The sequence below is a fragment of the Sceloporus undulatus genome, chromosome 3 (assembly GCF_019175285.1).
Source record: "Sceloporus undulatus isolate JIND9_A2432 ecotype Alabama chromosome 3, SceUnd_v1.1, whole genome shotgun sequence".
Taxonomy (NCBI): domain Eukaryota; kingdom Metazoa; phylum Chordata; class Lepidosauria; order Squamata; family Phrynosomatidae; genus Sceloporus; species Sceloporus undulatus.
This window is the reverse complement of record NC_056524.1, coordinates 258974116-258997371: the sequence shown is the minus strand read 5'-3', so window position 1 is coordinate 258997371 and position 23256 is coordinate 258974116. Positions and strand designations below refer to the sequence as shown.

General features: G+C 37.9%; 1 protein-coding gene across 1 annotated transcript in view; it reads right to left on the bottom strand.

Moving 5' to 3' along the window:
• Positions 1-23256, bottom strand: part of NAALADL2 (N-acetylated alpha-linked acidic dipeptidase like 2) — a 767772-nt gene that overhangs the window by 236744 nt on the left and 507772 nt on the right. Inside the window, exon 10 of the mRNA XM_042461028.1 lies at positions 11968-12114. Coding sequence (XP_042316962.1) covers positions 11968-12114 — 147 coding nt within the window. The remainder of the gene's footprint in view (positions 1-11967; positions 12115-23256) is intronic.

The window sequence follows — 23256 nt, the reverse complement described above, 5'->3', positions numbered from 1 at the left end:
GTGTGTGTGTGTGTGTGTGTGTGTATAAACAAGACACTGGCTGTTGGTTTATTCCCCACCCCAGTGTCAAGGACAATTTCTGTGTTTGTTTAATGTGCACAGATCAGCATGATTTCATCTTTAATTAATGTTGACTAAATTAGCACATGTCACAGACAGCAAATAATCTGAAACCTAATATAAAATAGGGGAAAATAATAGAAAGAGAGAGAAAAATATAGAAAATATTTATATGAAATAATTTTTAAAATATGTTCATAAAAGAACAAGTGGTTAAATTGCATGAGTTTAGTCATTCATGCAGCATTTGCTTAATGTGAAAGAGGAGATGGGCTCACATACAGTCTGCACGGCAATGAGCTTGAATGGAAGCTCAAAGTTACCTTCAAAAAGTTCTGCATCTCTTAAAAGGAAATAAAAATCATGAGGCATTCCCTCTAAAAGGGATACAGTTTCCAATTGTCAAAACTCTTTGCTCTATTTTAGCCTAAGAAAACCTCCTTCAGAAAAAGAAAATACTTTTTATCCCCTTCCCTTGCTTTGTGGACTATGATATTGCAGTATCTGTGTAGCCTAGAAATAATGTGACAAGGTAATTTTATGTTTTTTTTTCCTGGCCTGTACTTACATTTGACTGAAGATATGGAAAACAACTTTTATTGCTTAAGTGGTAAAAATAAATGTCCCGGAAGCCTTACGTAGCCAGAATTTGGACAGCCAGCATAAAATACTTCATGCTAAATTTACACCCATCAATAAATAATAAAAGAAGTGTGTGTGTGGGGGGGGGGGAATACAAATTCATTTTTTAAATAATGTACATCACGTTATTTTTCAAAAGAACAAACTAATAATGCCAGTCATAATCTGGATCTATCAGCCTTATGACTGCACTAGAAGAAAAGGTGTTGCATTACAAGCTAAATACTATTGTAAATGGACAAAATGAAATGGAAGAACAGGATATAGATAATATTTTAGAACAGCATTTGGTTATTTTTACAGTCAGATCCTTCTTTAGATTATGAAATAGTGTAAGAGGACAAACATAATAATGGTCATCCTCTGTTTTTACTTTAAATATAAGGAAATCATCCTTTCCAGTTAGAAGTATAGTAGAAGTACAAATTACTTAGGGGTGATTGTCATTTTGAAAGAGTTTCAAAAATAAAATAGCATTCCTTGTTTTGGTGGAACAAGTAACCTGTTGTTGCTGTTGTTGATGTATACCTTCAAGTTGTTTCTGACTTCTCCTGATCCTAAGTGAAATTATCATGAGGTTTTCTTGTCAAGATTGGTTCAGAGAAGGTTTCTCATTGCCTTCCCCCGAGGATCAGAGCATGTGACTTGCCCAAGGTCATCAAGTGTGTTTCATGGCCAAGTGAGGACTCAAACCCTGGTCTCCAAAGTAGTAGCCCAACATTCAAGTCACTATGCCTTGCAAACTTTCAATAGTTTCCTTATTTTTCTTATCTTAATTATATTTTTTAAAAATGCAGGGTATGATTTTATATCACAGTCTATGTTATGCATGCACAACATAGTAACTGTAAGGGCACTGTGAAGAGTGTCCCAAAACACACTGGGCTCTACTGTCATGCAACAACATTTCCTAGCCAGTTTCCCAATCTCACCAGGATAGTCCAATGTGCAACACAAATTTTGTTGCTTCCCTTACGTAGCAACATTCGTGGAATATTTGTGGATACTCTGGGGGCAGCTTGGAGTATCCTGGCCATGCAGTTGTCCTGACCTGCCTCCCATTATCTAGTCCTCCATTTCTGTACTGCAGTGGCTATTTACATTGACATCCTGATTGGCTCCCTGATATATCTGCCACTGCTGTGGATCATTCTTTTCTGAGGTCAGTACAAGGTGATCTTGTGACAAGCCTTGATCACATGGCTGGTTGCCTTCTTCTGAACTCAGAGTGGCTCAGTGAGATGTCTCTGCAGGGAGTTGCCATGGTATGGGAATGAGGGACTCCAGATATTCCCAGAAGTGTTATCTCCTGGTTCTGGTGTGGGACATGCTGGATATCCTCTGGACTGTTCACACCAGCACTGAGGTTTAGGATACTGGATGAGGTGGCTGGGTGGGGGGAATAACGGGCCTTTTGACCTGTATAGATAGGGCCTATCTTAGTGAAAGAAGCTGTAGCATTAGCTTTCATAGTTGTGGTCTGCTTCCTCAGATACATGGAATGATGCCCAGGAAGCACATTCATGATCACACTGTATGAATAGCCATAGAAATGCATAACTTGTGAGTATGGATATCATATGACAAATTCAGCCTTAACAATGATCACTGAGGGACAAAGACAGGAGGAAAGATGTTGCCTGAGGTCATGGTGGGTGAATGACCATACGAATTGTGGAGGGAGTTTTGAAATGGGGTGTGTGGAGACTGGGAACCAGAAAGGAGATATAATGAACTTGCCAAGAGTGTCCTCATCAAACTGGAGAGTTAATCAGTATTATAATATGTGTAGTGTGCCAGGAAGCCATTGTCTCTATTCAGACTACTGTTGATGGATTGGAGTTTGTCTTTCTATCTTTTCTTTGTAGTCCCCCCCCCCTTTTTGGGCACTGAAACCACATAGCAGTTTTAAACCCCCCCCCCAATAATTTCCACATTTGTTCACATAATTTACCAACTTTCCCCCATTGTCTAATGCATTTGTCTGCATATTTTTCTCAATTATTTATATTTTAGCTGTTTGCATTTTAAAACATGTGCATTGTTTTATGTGCACTGTATTTCCTCAAAATGCCCAGTAAGTCTTAGAAAGGTGTGAATATCGAAGGCAAGGTTAATTTTCTGGCAACAATTTTCAGAAGATATGAAAATACTATATTTGTTAAGACTGTAAAGTCCAGCTGAATTCTTTTCTATTTTTGCTGAGGAGTGGGAAAGCATGTGCAATTCCACTCTGCCACAAGTCGACCACAACATGAAAGGTTTATTCTAACTAAAGCCCGAAAACCCCACAAAAACCTATTTTTTCTAACTGTTCATAGGAGATGATCCCTTATTCTCTTATTCTTTCCTTATTCCCTTCTCTACCTGAAGACAGTGTTGCTGCCTATGGAGTGCACAAATTTCAGGTATTTCATGATATTTGCTGGAAGTCAAACTCAGCAAAATCCTCAAGGTCTAGCAAATTCCTCACTTGCCTGGAAGACAATTTCATGGTCCAAAAGGTGGAAGAGGCAACAAGGGGGTCAGCTATTTTAGATCTGATCCTAACCAACAAGGATGACTTGGTTAATGGGGTGCAAGTGGTGGGATCATTAGGTGGAAGTGACCATGTTCTCCTGGAGTTTGTAATACAGTGGAAAGGAGAAGCCAGGCATAGTCAGACATGCATCCTAGACTTTAGGAGAGCGGATTTCAGTAAACTTAGAGAAGTATTGAGGGCGATTCCATGCTCAGAAATACTAAAAGATAAAGGAGTTCAGGACGGATGGGACTTTCTCAAAAGGGAGATACTGAAGGCACAATTTCAAACAGTTCCAGTGAGAAAGAAAAATGAGAAAAACTAAAGCGCAGAATGAACTCAGGCTTGCTAGAGAGGTTAAGAACAACAAAAAGGGCTTTTTTGGATATGTCCGCAGCAAAAGGAAGAAGAAGGAAACAGTAGGGCCACTGCGTGGAGAAGATGGCAAAATGCTAACAGAAGACAGAGAAAAGGCAGAATTATTCAACACCTTCTTTGCCTCAGTCTTCTCAGAAAAGGCAAAGGGTGCTCAACCTGAGGATAATGGAGCAGAGGACAGAATAGGGGAATTTCAGCACAGAATAAGTAAAGAGATAGTAGAGGAACACCTTATTAATCTAAATGAATTTAAGTCTCTGGGACCAGATGAACTCCATCCAAGGGTATTAAAAGAACTGGCAAATGTAATATCGGAGCCATTGGCAATAATCTTTGAAAACTCCTGGAAAACAGGAGAGATCCCAGCAGACTGGCGGAGGGCAAACATTGTCCCCATCTTCAAAAAGGGGAAAAAAGAGGATCCCAACAATTATCGTCCAGTTAGTCTGACATCAATACCAGGAAAGATTTTGGAGCAGATCATTAAACAGAGAGTCTGTGAACATCTAGAAGGCAATGACATAATCACAAAAAGTCAACATGGGTTTCAGAGAAACATGTCATGCCAGACAAACCTAATCTCTTTCTTTGATAAAATTACCAGCTTGGTAGATGAAGGGAATGCTGTGGATATAGTATATCTTGATTTCACTAAGGCCTTTGACAAGGTTTCCCATGACATTCTTGCAAACAAGCTTGTAAAATGTGGGCTAGACAAAGAAACTGTTAAATGGATCTGTAATTGGTTGACCGGCCGAACCCAAAGGGTGCTCAACAATGGCTCCTTTTCATCCTGGAGAGAAGTGACCAGTGGGGTCCCACAGGGCTCTGTCCTGGGCCCAGTGCTATTCAACATTTTTATCAATGACCTGGATGACAGAATAGGGAGCATACTTATCAAATTTGCAGATGACACCAAATTAGGGGGAATAGCTAATACCCTAGAGGACAGGATCAAGATTCAAAATGACCTGAATAGACTAGAAAGCTGGGCCAAAGCTAACAAAATGAAATTCAACACAGAGAAATGTAAGGTATTGCACTTAGGGCGGAAAAATAAAATGCACAGATATAGGATGGGTGACACCTGGCTGAATGAAACTACGTGTGAAAGGGATCTAGGAGTCCAAGTAGACCACAAGTTGAACATGAGTCAACAGTGTGATGCGGCAGCTAAAAAGGCCAATGCTATTTTAGGCTGCATCAATAGACGTATAGTGTCTAGATCAAGAGAAGTAATAGTGCCACTGTATTCTGCTCTGGTCAGGCCCCACCTAGAATATTGTGTCCAGTTCTGGGCGCCACAATTCAGAAAGGACATTGAGAAACTGGAGCGTGTCCAAAGGAGGGCGACAAAAATGGTGAAGGGTCTGGAAACCATGCCCTATGAGGAACGACTTAGGGAGCTGGGGTTGTTTAGCCTAGAGAAAAGAAGGTTAAGAGGTGATATGATAGCCCTGTTTAAATATTTGAAAGGATGTCATATTGAGGAGGGAGCAAGCTTGTTTTCTGCTGCTCCAGAGAACAGGACCCGGAACAATGGATGCAAGCTACAGGAAAAGAGATTCCACCTGAACATTAGGAGGAACTTCCTGACAGTAAGGGCTGTTCAACAGTGGAATGCACTTCCTCGGAAGGTGATAGAGTCTCCTTCCTTGGAGGTCTTTAAACAGAGGCTGGATGGCCATCTGTCAGGGATGCTTTGATTTGGATTTCCTGCATGGCAGGGGGTTGGACTGGATGGCCCTAGTGGTCTCTTCCAACTCTACGATTCTATGATTCTATGATTCTATGATTCTATGAGTTTCATTACATTATCCTCAATCACTTAGTGACTCAGTCATAATGGTAATGGAAGAAGGAAGGAAGGAAGGAAGGTCACTCTTCACCATATGACATTTTTATATCTGGGAAGTAAACAAGACAAAATTTAAAGCAGAGGATTTAACTCTATTGACAAATTTGTGGACTGTCCAAACTCAGATAATATAATATTGCTCTGAGATATAAAAATAGTATAAAATAGGAAAGTTAGTTTAGACCACCAACTCTTAAACTTGTGATTTATGACAACCCCCCCCCTCCCCAAGGGGTTGATGGATGGGCTTCAGGAGGGTTATTGAGCCACTGTTTCATTCATGAGATTGTAGTGTAGTATAGAATGCAACCAATATTAATATATTATGATGGGGGGGGGGGTCTGTAGTTAGTATCACTTGTTCAGAGCAGTCCATGACTCAAAAACAAACACACTGTGTTAGACTGAGTCAAAGAAAATATGAGGGGAAAATACCAGCAAATACAATCTCAAGAAAAGCTCATCCACTTGCCCATATATATTTTATTAAGCACATTTCTTCTGTATTATTCAGATCAAAGGTAATATATACTGCAAAAGGACATTTGCCATGAATATATATCAAGGGTCCCTCAACATAACCAGCTTTGATGTGCTATAATAACCTGTGATTTGGTCTTCTAGCTGTGGTGGGTGGGGGGCAGGACTGACATGAGAATACAAACAATGCAGAAATTGAAACAGTATCCTTCCAGTACAAGATCTGCCACTGACTGTTACCCCAGTTCAGTTGTAGCAGATATCTGGACCAAAGTATGACAAGGATCAGCCATCAACAGACTGAAGACATTGTGAAAGGAACAGAATATGATAGGAGTAGGCTAAAAGGAAGAGAGGAAAGGAAAAAGGTCTTCCTTCAGTAACTGGTTATTCACACGAAAGGAATCTAGCATATTTTAAAAACATCTATCTGATAGAGACCTGGGAGTGACTTGTCTACAGTCACATGATTCCTACCAAGAGTTTGTCTGTAGAGATCTCCTACCTTCATCTACCTGCAGTTCCCTTCTCTATCCAGTATGCCAATATAACTGGCATTGCTTATGTTTCAGAACTGCAGCATTTGACAGCCAAAGTGGATGGACTAAGCTGATCATTTGCAGTGTGGTAGACACCTATAAAGTCTTCATGGGGCAAATGTTACTGCACTGAGAGCCATTCATCTAGCTCTTAATTTGAATTCTTATACACATAAAACAAGAATAGCCAGACATATATAAATTCTTAACTGCAAAGAAATTAAGTTACAACGACAAGTCAAAGACAAGTAGGGTGTTCTCATTCACAATTAATGGGGGTGCATACAGTCAATAGGCACATTAAATAGTAGGTTTGAGGGCAGTTTGCTATGCGGGTTATGAGTGTTCACAGTCACCAAGTGTGACCCATGGCATTCAACCCCTGACCAAAAAAACAACAAAACTCTCAATAAGTAGATATATACTTAGAAACATAAATCTGACATCATACTTTAATTCATCTTTGCACTCATGAGTCAAGGTCAATTCTTTCTGCAATAAAAACTACGGGTAATTACCAGTCTTTTTTAAAATCAATACTGGGTTTTCAGGGACAATTATGCCAATAATATTCTCTTTAAAATCAACCCTTTTAAATTTTTAATTGAGGAATGGAGAAAGCATTCCGATTTTCTTATTGGTTTTAATGCTAATTTATTTCAGTACTTAATGGGAGGTGAGACTATTATGTCCACACACTCTTTGGGAGTTCTGATCATTTGCTAATATGAGACAACATTTGTTTCACACTCTTTTTTGACAATATTTATCCATGATTGGGAGTAAAAATGAGTTATATCTCCTTCCTCGGTAGACCTGCTGCTTGCCATTAGCAATCCGTGGCAGAATACACTATTTTAATGGGCTTCATATCCATGCAGCTTAATATATATAGGATGAGATCATTTGTTTTATTTAACCTCAGAAGTCATGTGAAAGAGTAACTATGTGTGCCAGGTTCTATATAGATAAACCTTATTTGAATGTAATGCTCCAAAGTGAATAGCTGATAGTTAGGTAAGTGCACATCTAGAACACTTGGATTTACACATTCATATTTGGTCCATGCGCCCTTTCACACTAGATTATTAGAACACTGTCATGGCTGTGTCCTATGGAATTTTAGGGTCTTTAGTTTGCTAATGTACTTTGGCTGAAAATTCTAATCAACCCTTCTTTGACTGCCCAGGGTAGGATGGGACCAAGGTACTTTAAGTGGACTCTTAGTGCTATAATTGTGTAGTGTGACAATGTCTAAGTTGTATCCGTGTGTTTTTTTTAAGGCAAAATCTGTCCAAGTGTATGTGTTTGTGTGTGTGTGTGTGTGTGTGTGTTTATAGAAATCAAACATTGTATCTCCTGTTAACTAAAAGCAATGTTTTCTACAAATTTGAGAAGCATAGATTTCCATGTGTACTTTTCAAAAATTTATGTTTTTTCTGGACACATCTTCATCTGTCAGCCAATGCAAAGATTACAGAACATAAACCGCATCCAGTCCATGGAGAGTCTAGAAATGTAGACTAAGAAGAACCTCTTTAATTTTAAACTGAAATCATATTGCCCACACATGTTTTACAAGTGGTGTTAAAAGTGGAATAGGAGCTCCTGATGGGAGTGATTAAAGACTTTATTATCCAGTTCTAGAGCATATGATTTGCAGAAGATGACCATTAGGCTTTAGCATCTCAGTGTCTGTATTATAACCGATTGTTAGGTTATCAATCAGTTCCTGAATTTGTCCAAGAAAACAAAATTTGGTTTCCAGGGAGGTCCATGTTCATAAAACATTGAGAAATTCCACAGGGGAAACAAGTGGACTGACAAAGTAGCATGCACCTTGCCATAATAAAAATTGTCTCATTCCTACCCAAGTTAAAATAGTTGCATTATATTCATTCTAAATATTTAAACTCATCAGTTAGTCTACTTCTGGGATCTTATGGAAGCTAACAACTGCTGAAATATCAAATGCAGAAGCACTATAACAATATAAAGTATTTTATTAATTAAGGTATCAAAGTAGGATAATACTTCTACATTATTAAATATAGAAATGTGGTAAAAATAACACAAAAATTTAAAAACAGAACAGATAATAATATCAAGAAAGTAAATAAAGAAAATAGAACAGGAAGGCAACCAACAATTGTCAGCCTAGACTTGCAGAAGTATCAGCAACATCCATCTGTCTGAACAGAATTGGACCAAAACACAGAATGGGTTTCAAACCTCTTGAAAGACAAGCTAAATAGCAGGACTTTCTTTAAAAAGGACATTCCAAAGGAAGGGTGGTACTCACTAGTTTCACTCCAGACAGTAATCCTGCCCCAAAATATTGAGCCTTAAAAACAAAACAATAATGCCCAAAGATCCAGATTAGTCTATATTTCTAGATCTTCCATTCAGTAGGGAAGGAAGAACTTCAATCTCTAGGGAGATTCCCACACATACTGCTAGATTTTTTTCTGTATCGGAGCAGCTAGAAAGGCAGCCAGGAGAGTAGTCAGAATGGGATACGGTGTAGGCTGGGATAAAGCAGTTACCTCCAAGTGCTGATCAGGGATATCAGGAGGCTTGTATTAGGAAGTGAGCAAAATAAATTTTCCCTTACACATTTGTCTGTCAGATTTTTATCTTTTCTTTTTATGGATCAGATGGTCTTCCCCCCCCACTTCTTTTTCTTTTTGTCCTCATAAGAAGCCTTTGAGCTAATAGCCTGTGAAGCACTGTGGATGAGGAAGAATTTGAATCCAGCCTAACTCTGCTGTTCTAACTCTCCTCATGATATGTCTTCATGCCAAAGTTAGCCACCATAAGAAATATGATATGACATGAAATTGGTATGGGGAATGGCTGTCACATATTTGGCTTTCATATGAAGCACCTGTAGGCCTACAAACATCTTTGAAAGGTGTGAAATGTGCCTCGACATCACAAGAAGGGTTCTATTTAACTATAAATATTTTTCTTGCAGGGGGAAAGATATTACAGTGATATCACTGCTTTTTTTTAAATGGCTCTGTTTTATGTCATAATATTTGTTGGACACTGCAGGAGTTGAACACTTACTCTACCTTATTTTAAGGAAAGGTTGCAAATGAAAATAAAACAAATAAATTAATTGTTTTAAAAAGATAATAGCAGGGGGAGAGAAAGGCACTTTTGATGTAACGAAAACCAATGAACAACTCTTAGACATGCTGTACAGATTAGAGAATACATTGTTCTGGAACAGGAACTACATAGAGCAGCTGTTAAGTGACAGAAGAAATAAGCATTGGACCACAAGCCTGTCATAAACATTGCACTCTTAATCAGAGAACATCTGCTTTTCCATTTCTTTTACGACAACCTCTGCCTTGTATTTAATCTGAAACATAATGATTTTACTAATAGGTGCAACAGTCTTTTACAAATTGAAAAACCTTCTTGCTAAAAAAATAAAGGATGCCAACTGCAGATGTTTCAATTAACACAACTGTTTCCTATAAGTAATGGTGGGGGAGAGAGAGAGTTGGGGATAAGGAGAGCATCACTGCAGCATTTGGCAAATTCAGAGATTGCTCTGCATTTGTGAAATTTAATTATTGGCAAATTAGTAGTGCAGATGCCAAAACACAACGGGTTCCAAGCTCCCGCTATTCAATTTGAGTTTTTTCATTTAGGCAGATAATGAAAGTGCATGCAACAAAATGCAACATCTCTAAAACGACAATGATAGAAAATAAGTTTAAAATGATGGGAACATTATCCTTTTCCAAGCAATAGGTTACATCTTTGCATTCAAGGTGTAAATTCATGACTCATTTTGACCTCACAGAGTAAACAAGAAAATTGGAGAGAGGGGAGGTAGATTCTCCTTGCTGGGATCTTGTGGGATCTGGAGAGCATTGTTGATCTCAGGAAAAGAAATATTAATTCCTATGAGTTGAGTGCATTCATGTAAAATGTATAGTAAAATGTGATAATGGCTGCCTTCTAGTAAAAAGTCTTTGTGATCCTGTCTTTTTTGTGCTTATGGTGAGTGTGTGTGTATTGGCTAAAAAAGAGAGAAGCAGCAGCTAGTTCCAACTTGAATAGATCATTGAGTCAATGGAATTTACATAAGTATTTTGTATAAGAATCTCCCATAAGAATCAATGGGGTTTTTACTAAATCCCCATTGATTAAATGAGTCCATTCTGATTGCAATTAACAACTGGGATTAAGCCTCTATGTTTTCTCCAGTACGGCCAAAAACATGGGAGACAGTTTAGAAAACAATGATTTGAATCACTGGGGTAAACTGATGTGAATCCTATTGGTTTAAAAGGTCTACTCTAGTTGAAATTACCCATAGGATTAAAGCCTCCAGGTATGTATGTGTGTGGGTAAAAGAGAGAGTTTTAATTTTCTACCAGCTGATCACTGATCTGGAGTTGTGTTTTATTTGTCCCCTAGATTCAGGAAAAAGACATATCAAAATTTACACAAAACATATTTAACATAACTTTCCCCAATTTAGTGCACTCCCAAATTTTTGGACTACAGCTCCCATCATCCCATTGGCTATGTTGCCCAGATGTAAAGGGAGTTGTGCTGATAAAATCTATTTTTAATGTATTTACTGTATATACTCATGTATAAGTCTAGAAATTTTATTAAAAAAAAATTGACCCCAAAAGATGAAGTCAGCTTATTCACTGGTCAATGTTAATGCTGTACTTTAACTCTTATTTTAAAAAAGGAACCACCCCCTGGTGAAAGACAAAGTATAACATGTCCAGGAAGCACTGACACACCTCTGTTTTCACAGCTTTCAGCACAAACAGCTATGCCTGCTGGAATTTTCTACATTTGGCATTGTTTTCCTTTGGTTCATCTTTCAGATCCTTTGTTATGTGGTCCTACGTTTTACTCTTGAGTCATCCATGGGTCATATCAAAATCCATAATTTTGGCCCCAAAACCTGCCCTCAACTTATATGTGAGGTCAACTTATACTCGAGAATATATAGTAACTCTGTTGGGAAAAATATCCCTAGAAATATGTGCTGCTTCTTTTATTGCCTACCTCCTCCTCATTGTTTTCTTTTCCCAGCCAGGAAGCCCTTTGCATACTTGTAATCCAATGCATGTATTTTCAGAGAACACAAACCATCCCTCGGAGTAAAACAGCAAAAATCCACTTTGCACATCCCATGTTGCTGTGAATGTCACAATTATGTTTTGTTGTTAATCCTACTGCAGCAATTTCTTTGTTATGATTGTCTGCATGAAAATTCAGGAGACAGCTTACATTTTCCCTTTAAATGGAACATGACATGCACTTGGAGGAACTGATGAGACCAAACACTCTGTAGAAACATCCCTATCATTCGAAAGGAACTAACAAATGAGCCAGCAGCTTTTGACAGCCATCTACTTGATAGAGGAGATTTTGCTGAGTGAAGCCAGATTTTGCTTTCTGATTAACCAATCCTGTCTGGTGATTTCATTTGCAATTACCTCTAATGCTGTCAGATCCTGGTATGAAAATTGCAGAGCTGGGACCCCAAGATGGTTGATGAAATAATCAGAATCACCTTGCATTTGTATAGAACTGACGTTGGATTTCATGCATTTATCTTGCTCAAGACAGCTGAAGTTATGTCTCTGAAAGATACAAAATTTGATTCAAGTTTAGATAATAATAATAAAATGTAGTAGCTACACATGCAGCTTTATTCAGATGAGCAAATGTGTAGTAAATATCTTGATCTAGTAACACCATTAGCTGGCATGGATTGAATGTGAGATCTGAATCCAAAGTAGATATGTGAAGTAGACCTGGAATGGATATGATCTGCAGGCAAATTATGGTAGTCTAAGCTTTCCCCAGGCTGTGGATGTGGGTTAATGTCATTCCTGTTCATTGTGATAAGAATTTGCCAAAATTCACAAACATGTTTATATTCCGGAGGGAAAAAGAGAATGTTGGTTAAAGCAAAAGTTGATCCAAGCATTGAGTGCTTAATTTTTATAGGATTGGTTTGGATCTCTGTGTATTCAACCATATGAAGTCTGAAATGGAATCACACCACTTTTTCTTTCTTTCTTTTTTATAAAGAGACTCTACATCTTTAACAGCTGCAAAAGAAGAAGGTACAGCATAGTCTTCTCCATGCTGAGAATCTCCTGTATCTAGCCAGGGGGCTTTTATACCAGAGAATCATTGCATTATGATTCCACTATAACTACCATGGCAAATTACTTTGGAATCCTGGGATTTGCAGTTTGGTGAGACAAATAGAATCATAGAGTTGGAAGAGACTGCAAAGTTCTCAGATGAGAATTCCAAATAGTCCTCCCCAAAATGCAAATCACAGAATTCCAGAGGATGGAACAATGGTAGTGATAGCACTACAATACTGCAGTGTAAAATCTTTCCAGTATAAATGGGAGAGGATTTTGTTTCAATTTGTTTTGAAGACCCGGGCTCAAATTTGCAACTTTCTTCATATCCTGGATGGTAAAAAGTTGAGATTTAAACATGTGAATGTACAGTAGGTGTGTCACATGGAACCTTCGGTTGTACATGCATAGCCATTCCCTTTCAGATTTTGGACTCTATGTGGGAATTAGTATGAGGGGAAGTGGTATAATCTCCCTCTTACTCCACGATCTATATTTAGGGCTATATTCTTTCTCAGTATAACAAGGATGGGCATGGCATGAGTTCTCCTTTGTCTTTCCAGGCTCTCTATCATTGTTCAGTTGGCTCATGAGTTGGTTTCCACAATTGCTGCAATTAGTACTTAAACCTTCAAGGGCCACACCCTATGAATTGTATTCACTCCTCCCTTCCCCTCCCCCTGGAACACAATCTGTGTTCTTCTGGTATCTGACAATATGGGAGATCACTGTGGCACTTTCCTGCATGACAGAGATGCTGCATTTGCTGTCACATTTCAGCAGCAACAGTAAAAGAACGGTGCATTCTCCAAGTGGGGGTGGAGCAAGCAGCATTTTCTGTAAATGGAACAGTATTTACTACATGAGAAATAATACTTCAATGCAGAATCATTAATACCTGTACAGAAAATGTAGTTTTCTGTAAAGAACAAACCCCCAATGATAGCCTTTTCTGTGAGCAAAAAAGCATTTTCTGTGAAGGAACTGTTCTTTCTGTGTTGAAATGCTATTTTATAGGTGGCAAAATGTTTCCTGCACAGAAAATGCTATTCTCTGCACAAAACAATTGCTCTGAATTTTGCAAACTATATGAAGATTATCAGAGAGGGGAAATCGGGAAAGAAAAGGGCAAATTCCCAGCAAAGTTGCACAATTGCGCTGAAGATTTTCAGATGATGTCACTGCCTCACTCCACCCACCATCATCCCAGAGCCTCCAAAGGCAATGGAGGAGTCAGTTGGAGGTTGATTGTTTTGATGGTTTGACTAATGGTTTTAATTATTTATTTTAGTTTTTGTCATTGTTATATTTGGAGTTTTTGTTGTATAGTTGAAGTGGAGGGAGGGGGAATTATGTGTATTGTGTTATATTGTATTAGAGTTGTATTGTATTGTATTATTGTACTGCATTCCATTAGAGTTGCATTTGCTAGTATTATATAGTTTCTTTTTACTTGTTTTGCTCTGTTAATTGTTATGTATTTTGCTTTGTTAATTCTATTGTTGCTATAATTACTATGTATTTTTGCTCTGTTAATTGTTATGTATTTTGCTTTGTTAATTTTATTATTGCTATAATGACTATGTATTTTGTTGCTATAATTGCTATGTATTTTTATTTATTGCTATTGTTAATCACTATCTTATTTTATTGTTATTGTTTAATGCATTGCTATGTTACATTTCATTTTAATTCATGTTTATTGTTATTGCCTTGTATTATCCCCTCTGTTGTAAGCCACCCGGATTCCCAGTGATTGGACAGCATATAAATAAATCCTATTATTATTATTATTATTATTATTATTATTATTATTATTATTATTATCCAGGACTTAAACAATGAAGATCCAGGAATTTTCCAGCAACAAACCATTCCTGGGACTTCCCCATGAATGGCTTTTACTGGAGCATTCCTGGATCTTCATGAGTTTGGTCATGGATAGCTGCGATGTGCCTGAAAATCTTCAGTACGATACTGTGACTTTGCTGAGACTATGCCTTTTACTCCCGACTTTTTCTGCCATCTGATAATCTCCTATGCTTCAAACTATGAAGGTTCTCATCAGTCCAGGTTCTCATCAAGGTTTCTCAACACTCAAAAACATGTTTTTGACAGATATATATATATATATATATATATATATATATATATATATATATATTTCAAAAAGCCCTCCCTTCATCTGCCATCTTGAGGGAGAGAGAGGCAGGCTAGCTCCACCAGGGCTCGCCTGAAGAAGAAGAGCCCTCCCTCCAGTACATCTGCCTTGGTCTAGGCCTCAGAGGGAGAGAAGAATGCTGGACCTTATCCCCTTCCCCACCACCATTCCCTTCCCCTTTTGTGTCATGTCTTTTACATTGTAAGCCTGAGGGCAGGGAACCGTCTATTATCCCCTCTGTTGTAAACCGTTCGAATTCCCAGTGATTGGGCGGTATATAAATAAAACCTATTATTATTATTATTATTATTATTATTATTAAATATTCTTTCCATCCCTATTCATAAGTTAACTGTCAAAATAGGTAGCAGAGCACAGAGGCCAGTCTATGACCACTCTCTGAGTAGTATTTGGAATCACCAAGGGTAACAAAAACAGAACCCAGTAATTATCTGAAGGATTTTACTTTATCAGTTATACTGACAGGAGAAAAAGAGAGAAACACATCTCCATGTGATCAGTGGATGAACATTCACTGAGTACTGAGCACTTGGGAGAAGTGTGTCCCTTTTTTGCCCTGTGGCTTCCATTGGGTGCTCCCCAGTTTCTCTCTCTTTTTTATCAACTGCATGACAGCCCCCATGTTTTGAAGGGTAAAGCAGGGAACTTTATTGCTCCTTCAATCGGCTAACACATGATTGGGACACCTATGTTTAGCTTTGTGAGTCAGAAATTGAGCAGACCAGCTATTAAACACAACGGTCAAATTCTGTAATTTCTTTTAAGACTGATTGCCCACAGATACCATGTCCCTTTCATGACAACTCCTGCTCCTTGATACCTATTCATCTTGCTCTCCTGAGCTTTCTTGAATCAGAACCAGGAAAATATTTAACATTAACAACTTCACAATATGTGCCAATTCAAATATGTGAATTTTTTTAAAATAAAAAAGTTATAGCCACTCAGTCCTGTTATAAAAATGTGCAGAGTGAAGAGAGAGATTCTATTTTGATTATTTTGATTAATGAGAATTATTTTATATCAGATCTCTTGTGAAATCATTGACACAGAGAAATTCATCTTTATTTTTCTGAAATGCTCCATTTCTTTACTAGGATAGATGGAAAGAATATTTATAAATATTTGAAGTCCAGACCAAAACAGCAAAATAAAGAAATGAGGAAAATCCTGGAAGGACATGGATCTTTGTAGTTTGGGACTTATTTTGTGCAAATAAAAACTTTTTCCCCCAATGAAAATGTTATTTTCTGCACTAAGCTGTTATTTGATGCACAGAAAGGAAATTTCCTGTGAAGATAACAACATCTATCTCCTGAACTCTAGTAGTCTATAGATATGGTCATCTCTAGATGTGGTAGTCTAGCCATACAATTTCTAAAGACTAGCAGGGAGAAAGAGATTTTTTTTACCATAATTCTAAAAGGATAATCTTACCAACCACTTCCAGAACCAAGACTGAAAGTAAACCAAACTGGAAGCAAGCTATTTGTTTGTTTCTCTTTCCTTTTGTGTGGGAAGGTAATTTGTTTTAATTATTTTTCTCCATGGTGGGTAATGGGAGGGAAATCACTGATGTAATTCCAGGGGTCATGTAAATCCCTCCCTCCATGTTGGGAGTGTTTGAAAATTGGGTTCCATCTATGTCATTGGACTGTGCCCAAGATGTACCAATTCTGTGCCCCTGAGTTTCTCTCTTCATGGTAAAGCTCAGACACCAGGGAGATAAATGCTCCAGATGTGTCCACAGGTTTGGAAAGGTGATCTGAGTTTGAATCTTCCTTGCTTAGGTGGATTTTTCTCTCCATTCTTGAAAGAATTTTTTTTAAACTACCTCATGGTCCCACATTTTAAAAAGTTTAATGGGTAGTGTTTCCCCCTTCATCTCCCTGTGTTTTGGAGATCTTTGAAAAACCTCTCCCTCCAGTTATAGGATATTGTACAAGGTAACCACAACAAGAACTCTTAAAATATGTGAATTTCCTTATGTTTTATTGTTTTGCAGTTTATATAGGCTTTACAGGAGAAATGTTTCTCTGGGTTTTATTTCTGAGTGGACTAATACTGAATTGCCCTGCAAATCTTGAACACAACCAAAGGCAGGTCTCTGAATTGTACTGCTACCTCTTTCACCCAATCATGGTTTACAACAGGGATAGACAAAACACAGGTTTCAAGGTGCTCTTGGAGTACAATGGTAGGACTGCAAATATATATATTATTTTGCTTAATACATACTGGAATTATTTTGAACTGCTTTTATTCCTTTGATGGTCTCCTGCCCTCCCTTTATATAGAGTGGTGCATAAATATTTCTAAAAATAGATAAATTGCCATGAGCCCTTGCCAGTATAGTCAGTGGTAAGGAATACTGGGAGTTACATTTCAGCAAGATCTAGAGGCACATACTTTGCTCACCCTTGCTTTATAAAGTGGGAAGCAGGTGTGTTTAAAAGATTGCAAGCTGAAACGATAGTGGCAAACCTAAAGAGATGAAGGTATTTGCCTGGGGATTAGGTTAACATCTTGACATAAGCTGTTCAGGCACATTATTGTCAGTGAAAATGCAACACACAGTCGGAAATTCCAGTGACAAGAAGATGGGTTGTTAACATTAATTAATTTGCCATTGCATTTAGCTCAGTTTTCAAGCCATTTTTCTCTAGCGTTTGCTACTCAGCCTTCTGATTACTCTAATCCTGCCAGATTTTATCAGGTGCACCGTATGGCATTTTTGTTTGCTACATTGAACAAGCCATCCTTTAAAGAATACACTTGGAGAGATCAGCAATGCTAGATGAGTTCATTCCAATTAGATGTTGCCACTTGCAACTCCCTTCTTGTCAGCAATCTGGTCAGCTTCAGGAATAGACTCTGATCCCCAGATTGTTAATTGGTCATAGGCTGCATGGATGCATTATTGCATAATGGTTATAATGTTTGTGAGGGCTGCACATTTTAATTAGTTGAAGGATAGATTAATCGACTAAAGCCTCATGGATTAATCACTGAGGGGGGCATTTTAATCATTGTCGGCAAATTTTAATCAGTAAGGCTGAGAGTATAGGCAGATGCTAGTTAGCCTAAATTATATTGATTATATTAAGGTTATCCTGCTTTTGGTCTATCCTTTAAAAGAAAGAAAAGAAGAGAAAAGAAGAAAACAATGTAATGTTTGAAGGTAGTAGAACCACCAAGGACATGCACATCGACAAGAGAGGAGCAACCTGGAGCAAACTGCCTTTATTTCCAGTTTATAGCTCACCAACAAGTTCTGATCTTAAAAAACTGAAAGCCTTCCCATTCACATTCTCTACACTTCCCCTCTTTTGGCTGTCTTGTCTTTTTATATTACAATTCTAACTCATCAACTCAGTCAACACCAGAGCAATGGAAGCTGTGCTTAATCCATCCCTGTCTCATTCTAGGGATAATGGAAATTACTTAGGAATTACAATTATCTTCTTCCTGGCAGTGAGGCTGTGTCCTTGGACATCAAGAGGAACCCATCTCTTCTCTCAGTCCACTCCTTCTCTGCCAGAATAGTAGTTCTGCTGGCATATTGCTTTGTCAGCAGATCCCTTAGGTTAGCCACCAGAAGACAATTCTGCTGACAGAAGGGTTTCTGCTGACAGGAGGCTAATCCTAACCTTCTGCAGCCAGCAAATCCTACTAGAGTTTATTTGAGCATTTGTTTATCACTTCGCAAGCCATCAGGGAAAAAACTGTCCCAACGCTGAGATAAAAAATAGAGTAAATAAATAATTAGATAAATAAATATTGACCCCCCCCCTGCCCCCAAGAAAATTAAGCTTAATACTCTATCAATTAATCTCAAATTCTTCATGCAGGTGGTAAGTGGCCCTGATCCACTCCTACTAGTTTAATCTGGCCCTTACTAGACTTCCTAGAGTTTGATCAGCATACATTGGAATCCAAATGCACATTTTAGGATGACCAGCATCAAGTTTAGACACCACTCCACATCTTCCCATCCACTGGAAATGCCTTCAGTGGAAGAAATAGATGGATACATATGAGAGTTCATGTTGAAATACATCATTCTCAAATGTACAGGTTTGCCATTTATCACATTTCCCCATGTTATGTAAAGAAATGTAAAGGTGCTGAAGTCTTTGACAGATGTAACAATGCAATCTTATAATGTCTACTCAGAAGTAGAGTCTGTTGAGTTTAACTGGGTTCACTCTCAAGTAAACAAGGAAAAAGTATTGCATTGCCTGTTTCTATTTTGTTTTCACACATTTATGAAATGTGTAAAAGCTGCCTTGAGTGTAAAAGACAACAGGGTACAAATATATTACTATTTTTAAGAGTTAAAATTACAAGCATATATCTTGCTCAACAAATGTTCTGCCTGGTTCTTTGTCTTTGGTTCAGGGGGAAAAATGCTACTTACAAGTAACAAGATAAAGTATTTTATAATCTGGAAAATGAATTTCCAATATCAACATGGGATATTTAAAATTTTATAATGTAATTATGTAGTGCTGAGCAGTATTTTTATTAAATAGCATCATCCCTCATGTAAGCATTATTGATATATTCATGACACCAGTGCTCAAGATCAATAGTACTTGTATCTCAATACTTAACTGCTTAGTTCAACTTTTATTGCACTAAATATAAGCATATAAATGGCTCACTAAAAATATTAAGAATTACTGCTTAACTTTGGTTATTGGAATGGTCTGACACTTTAGTTCAAAGCCCATTTCTACAGAAGTAAAGAATAGCCGATAAAAAGTCATCCAGAAGGTAGTAGTTAAGTTCTCATACTGAATAAGAGTGGAGAGTATACAGTTAGTGTGTACACTAGGGATGGGCAAATCGTGGCCTGCAGGCCACATGTGGCCCTTGGGGCTCTTAAGTGTGGCCTTTGGGATACCTGGGACCCCTCAAAGCTTGTCAACACCCCTCAATTTCTTTAAAAATGGAAAATTTTGAGGTGATTTTCTATTATTTGATTTTTAATTTTAGAAAAAAGAGATTACTACTTGAGGGATTTTCTTCATCATGTCCTGTGGTTGCTTTAGGTATTGTGCATCTGACCTTTAGTGGATTTACTATGCCACTTCAGGTAGCATTTGCTGCATCATGTCTGCCAGCAAAACATTCTGGTTTTGCCCTGGCTTTACTGATCACAGATGAACTAGCACAATTATGCTAAAAGTGTCCTTTTGTGTGGACACTGGAACAAATCAGGAACCAATTAACCTGCAATAGAACTATGAAATTATGGATAATAGCTTCCAAACAAGCCAGAATAAGAAGCCATGGTTTAAAGCTTCTTTGGAAGTCAGTAACTATAGGCTTTGTACAGACTGCCAGTTTGCAGTGGCCTGGGCCAATTCTACGGTTCCAGGGCGCACAGCATCCGTATGCTCCGGAATCCTAGAACGTATGGACGGCACCATCTTTACGCAACACCATCCATATGGGGTGTGCATACATGATGCAAGCATGGCGCTGCATCTGCACCTCTGGGCACCACACTTGTGTCATAGACACGTCACAGTGTGCCAATGGCACACTGATGATGGCATCCCCATGCACCAAGAAGAACCCAGTTTTTCTAGGTTCTTTTTGGTCCAGAGGGACGCCACACTGTTTGGGTGCTGCAGCATCCCTCTAGAGGAAAACAGGGTGCCTCCAGCCCGCCCCTTTGATTGTCCCATAGTTTCTGGCACCTTTTCACACGATGTAATTATGGTATTATGACTCTGTCATGGCAATATACTATGGAGTCCCAGGATTTCCAGGAGAAGGAGAAGTGTTTAGCATTTTCTGTGAGTTCTAGTCCCTTACCAAATTACAAAGTCTAGGATTCCATAGGATAAGGTCATAGTTAAAGTAGAACTATCATTCTATAACTATACAATGTGCAAGTCCTTCAGTTGAAACAAGAACAGCAGACCCCTGGATCAGACATACAGGAATGCTATGGTTGACTGCAGCCCCTACTTCACTCACTTGCACTGAATGTCCAGGTGCACAAAGTTCAGACATTAAGCTTACTTGGTCAAAATGTTGATCATCTCAATTGAATGGTACATTACGAAAGAATGCACCGGCAATGGGGATAAATACTGTTCATCTGAAGACAACTTTAAACTTCTTACACTTTACCAACACAATACTATGTCAGCATGTAGTTGCATTTTTTTTTACCTTATTTAGTGAACATATACAGTTCATATTTCTGTAAGTGGAGTTTTACAAGTATAATCATTTCCTTATTTCCTGGTTTGTCTGTACAATCATCATCCCATTTCACCTTTACACTTACATGTAAATAATTTTTAAGAGTAATATTATTATTATGATTCATAGTATTATTAGTAGTAGCATGTTTATATACTGCTTTCCCCTCAAAATTGAGATTCAAAGCAGCTTGCAATTTACAAAATGATCTGTGGGAATGTCTTTAAGGGGTGTAAAAAAAATTAAATTCACATATTCTCTCATCCTTGTTGAGAAAGACCACCTTGACACATAAAACCACTCCCATGAGATAGTTGTCAGCTCCTGTGAGATTTTGTTTTTGCACTTTGCACGTTCTTTGTGAAAAAACAGTTTCTCCAAAAATAGCCTTTTTTGCACAAAACCAATGTATTTTGTACAGCAGTCTCCACTTTTGTTCAAAATACACGGTTCTCTGCACAAACAACATAGTTTCTATGCAAAATCTAAGTTTTTTTTTTTTTTTTTTTGAGGGGGCTGTTTTTTGTGCAAATGAATTTTTCAAAAAATTCCCAGCCCGGGGAGGGGGAGATTATTGAAAAATGCACAAAAAGCACTTGTTATCTCACTTAGCAGGGGGAAAATGTTGGAAGTGACTTATTCTTCAACGCAAAATAAGAACAAAATTAACAAATTCTGACATCTCTAGGGTGAACCCTATAAATTTGGCTATTCTTTTGCAGGCAGCTTCCAGGGAACTCCTTTAGATTCCCTAGAGGATTAGTGCTAAAATATGAACAGATGGGTGCTATGCTCCGTAAGCATGGAGGAACAGAATGGAGTGGAAATGGGGTTAATCTACCACAACACAAGGCTGTTTTAGCATCTGTTTCATATGCAGATGAGAAAAGCTAGTGAGACAGCAAACCAGCTGCCAAGTTATCTAGAGAGATGCATGGCTGTTACTGCCCCACAAATGGCAAATCATGTTTTGTTTTTTTTTTTTAAAAAAAAACCTGGGTACAGCTGTTTTCTGGTTTTCTAAACATTTTGAACAAATTAAAACTGTCTGTATTATAAGCTGCTACCATCTTGGTTGTAGAAGTGAAGCATCACAGTGTTGCAGAATATAAACTAGCAGGAAAACATGCCCTTAAACACTGATGACACCAAACATTTGAATTCAGTCCATTCATAATGGATCAAGTGTAGGTTTTCCTCAAAGTTTACCCCCAGGACTGATGGACTCAGATTAAACTTTGAATATTCACATTCAGAGTTCAACTGGCCAAGCAACATAGTTTATGTGGGAATGGAACATATTTTCAGCTAATTCTGACTTTGATTACTGAGAAACTAAACAAATGGGGCTGCATTTCAGTGAACCTTATCTTCTTTGTCTGAATACATGTGCAAATCAATTTTGGTTCACATTCCAAGCTGGGTAATCACATGTCGAAGAGTAAAACAATACAAACCTGCCTTCATGGAATGACTGTGTACTTTCCCTGCCACATAAACAAATCTGTGTGGTTACCATTCTGAATTCAGTATATACAAATATACACCAACACAAGATTCAGTTCAAACTTTAATACAGAAAACCAGTTTGTCCTAGACAGTCAGTCAGTGTGACCCTAGTCCATATATAAATTCAAACTATAAAAGAGTATTGAACCTTTGGGGAAATTTTGTGATATTTTACTTCAACATTTCTTCACTGAACCAACTATGAATGCAGAGCCCTAGTAAAATAAATTCCTCTCATCTCTCTCCTTTCTCTCTCTCCTCACCCTGGAATTTTCCTCATATGGAAAGGTTAGGGAAAATGTATCTAGAATTCAATGGTTTATTTTACCTATTCTTTAAAAAAAAGTATTTTGTGGGAGTTTATGGCAGGGAACTGATATCAAATGTTCCATTTGGCACTTCTTTGAAAATGCTAGATATCCAAGCCATTCTGTCTTTGCCATTGTGCACTCCCCATCCATCTTCTATTCAATCATTTCTTAATGTATTTGAGACAACTGCACATAAAAAAGAGAGTCCTAAATATTTCCCCCCCTTTCTTCAGAGCTCCTTTGAGTTTGCAACTTTCTTTCTTACATGCTGTATGTTTTTGGTCTCAAGACTAGACTATCTAAATCTGAGCAAAGATAAAAGATAAGAAGCATTGGACTGACAACTAAAAGGACAACATAATGGGTTTCAAACAATGAAATGTTCCCATACTATAT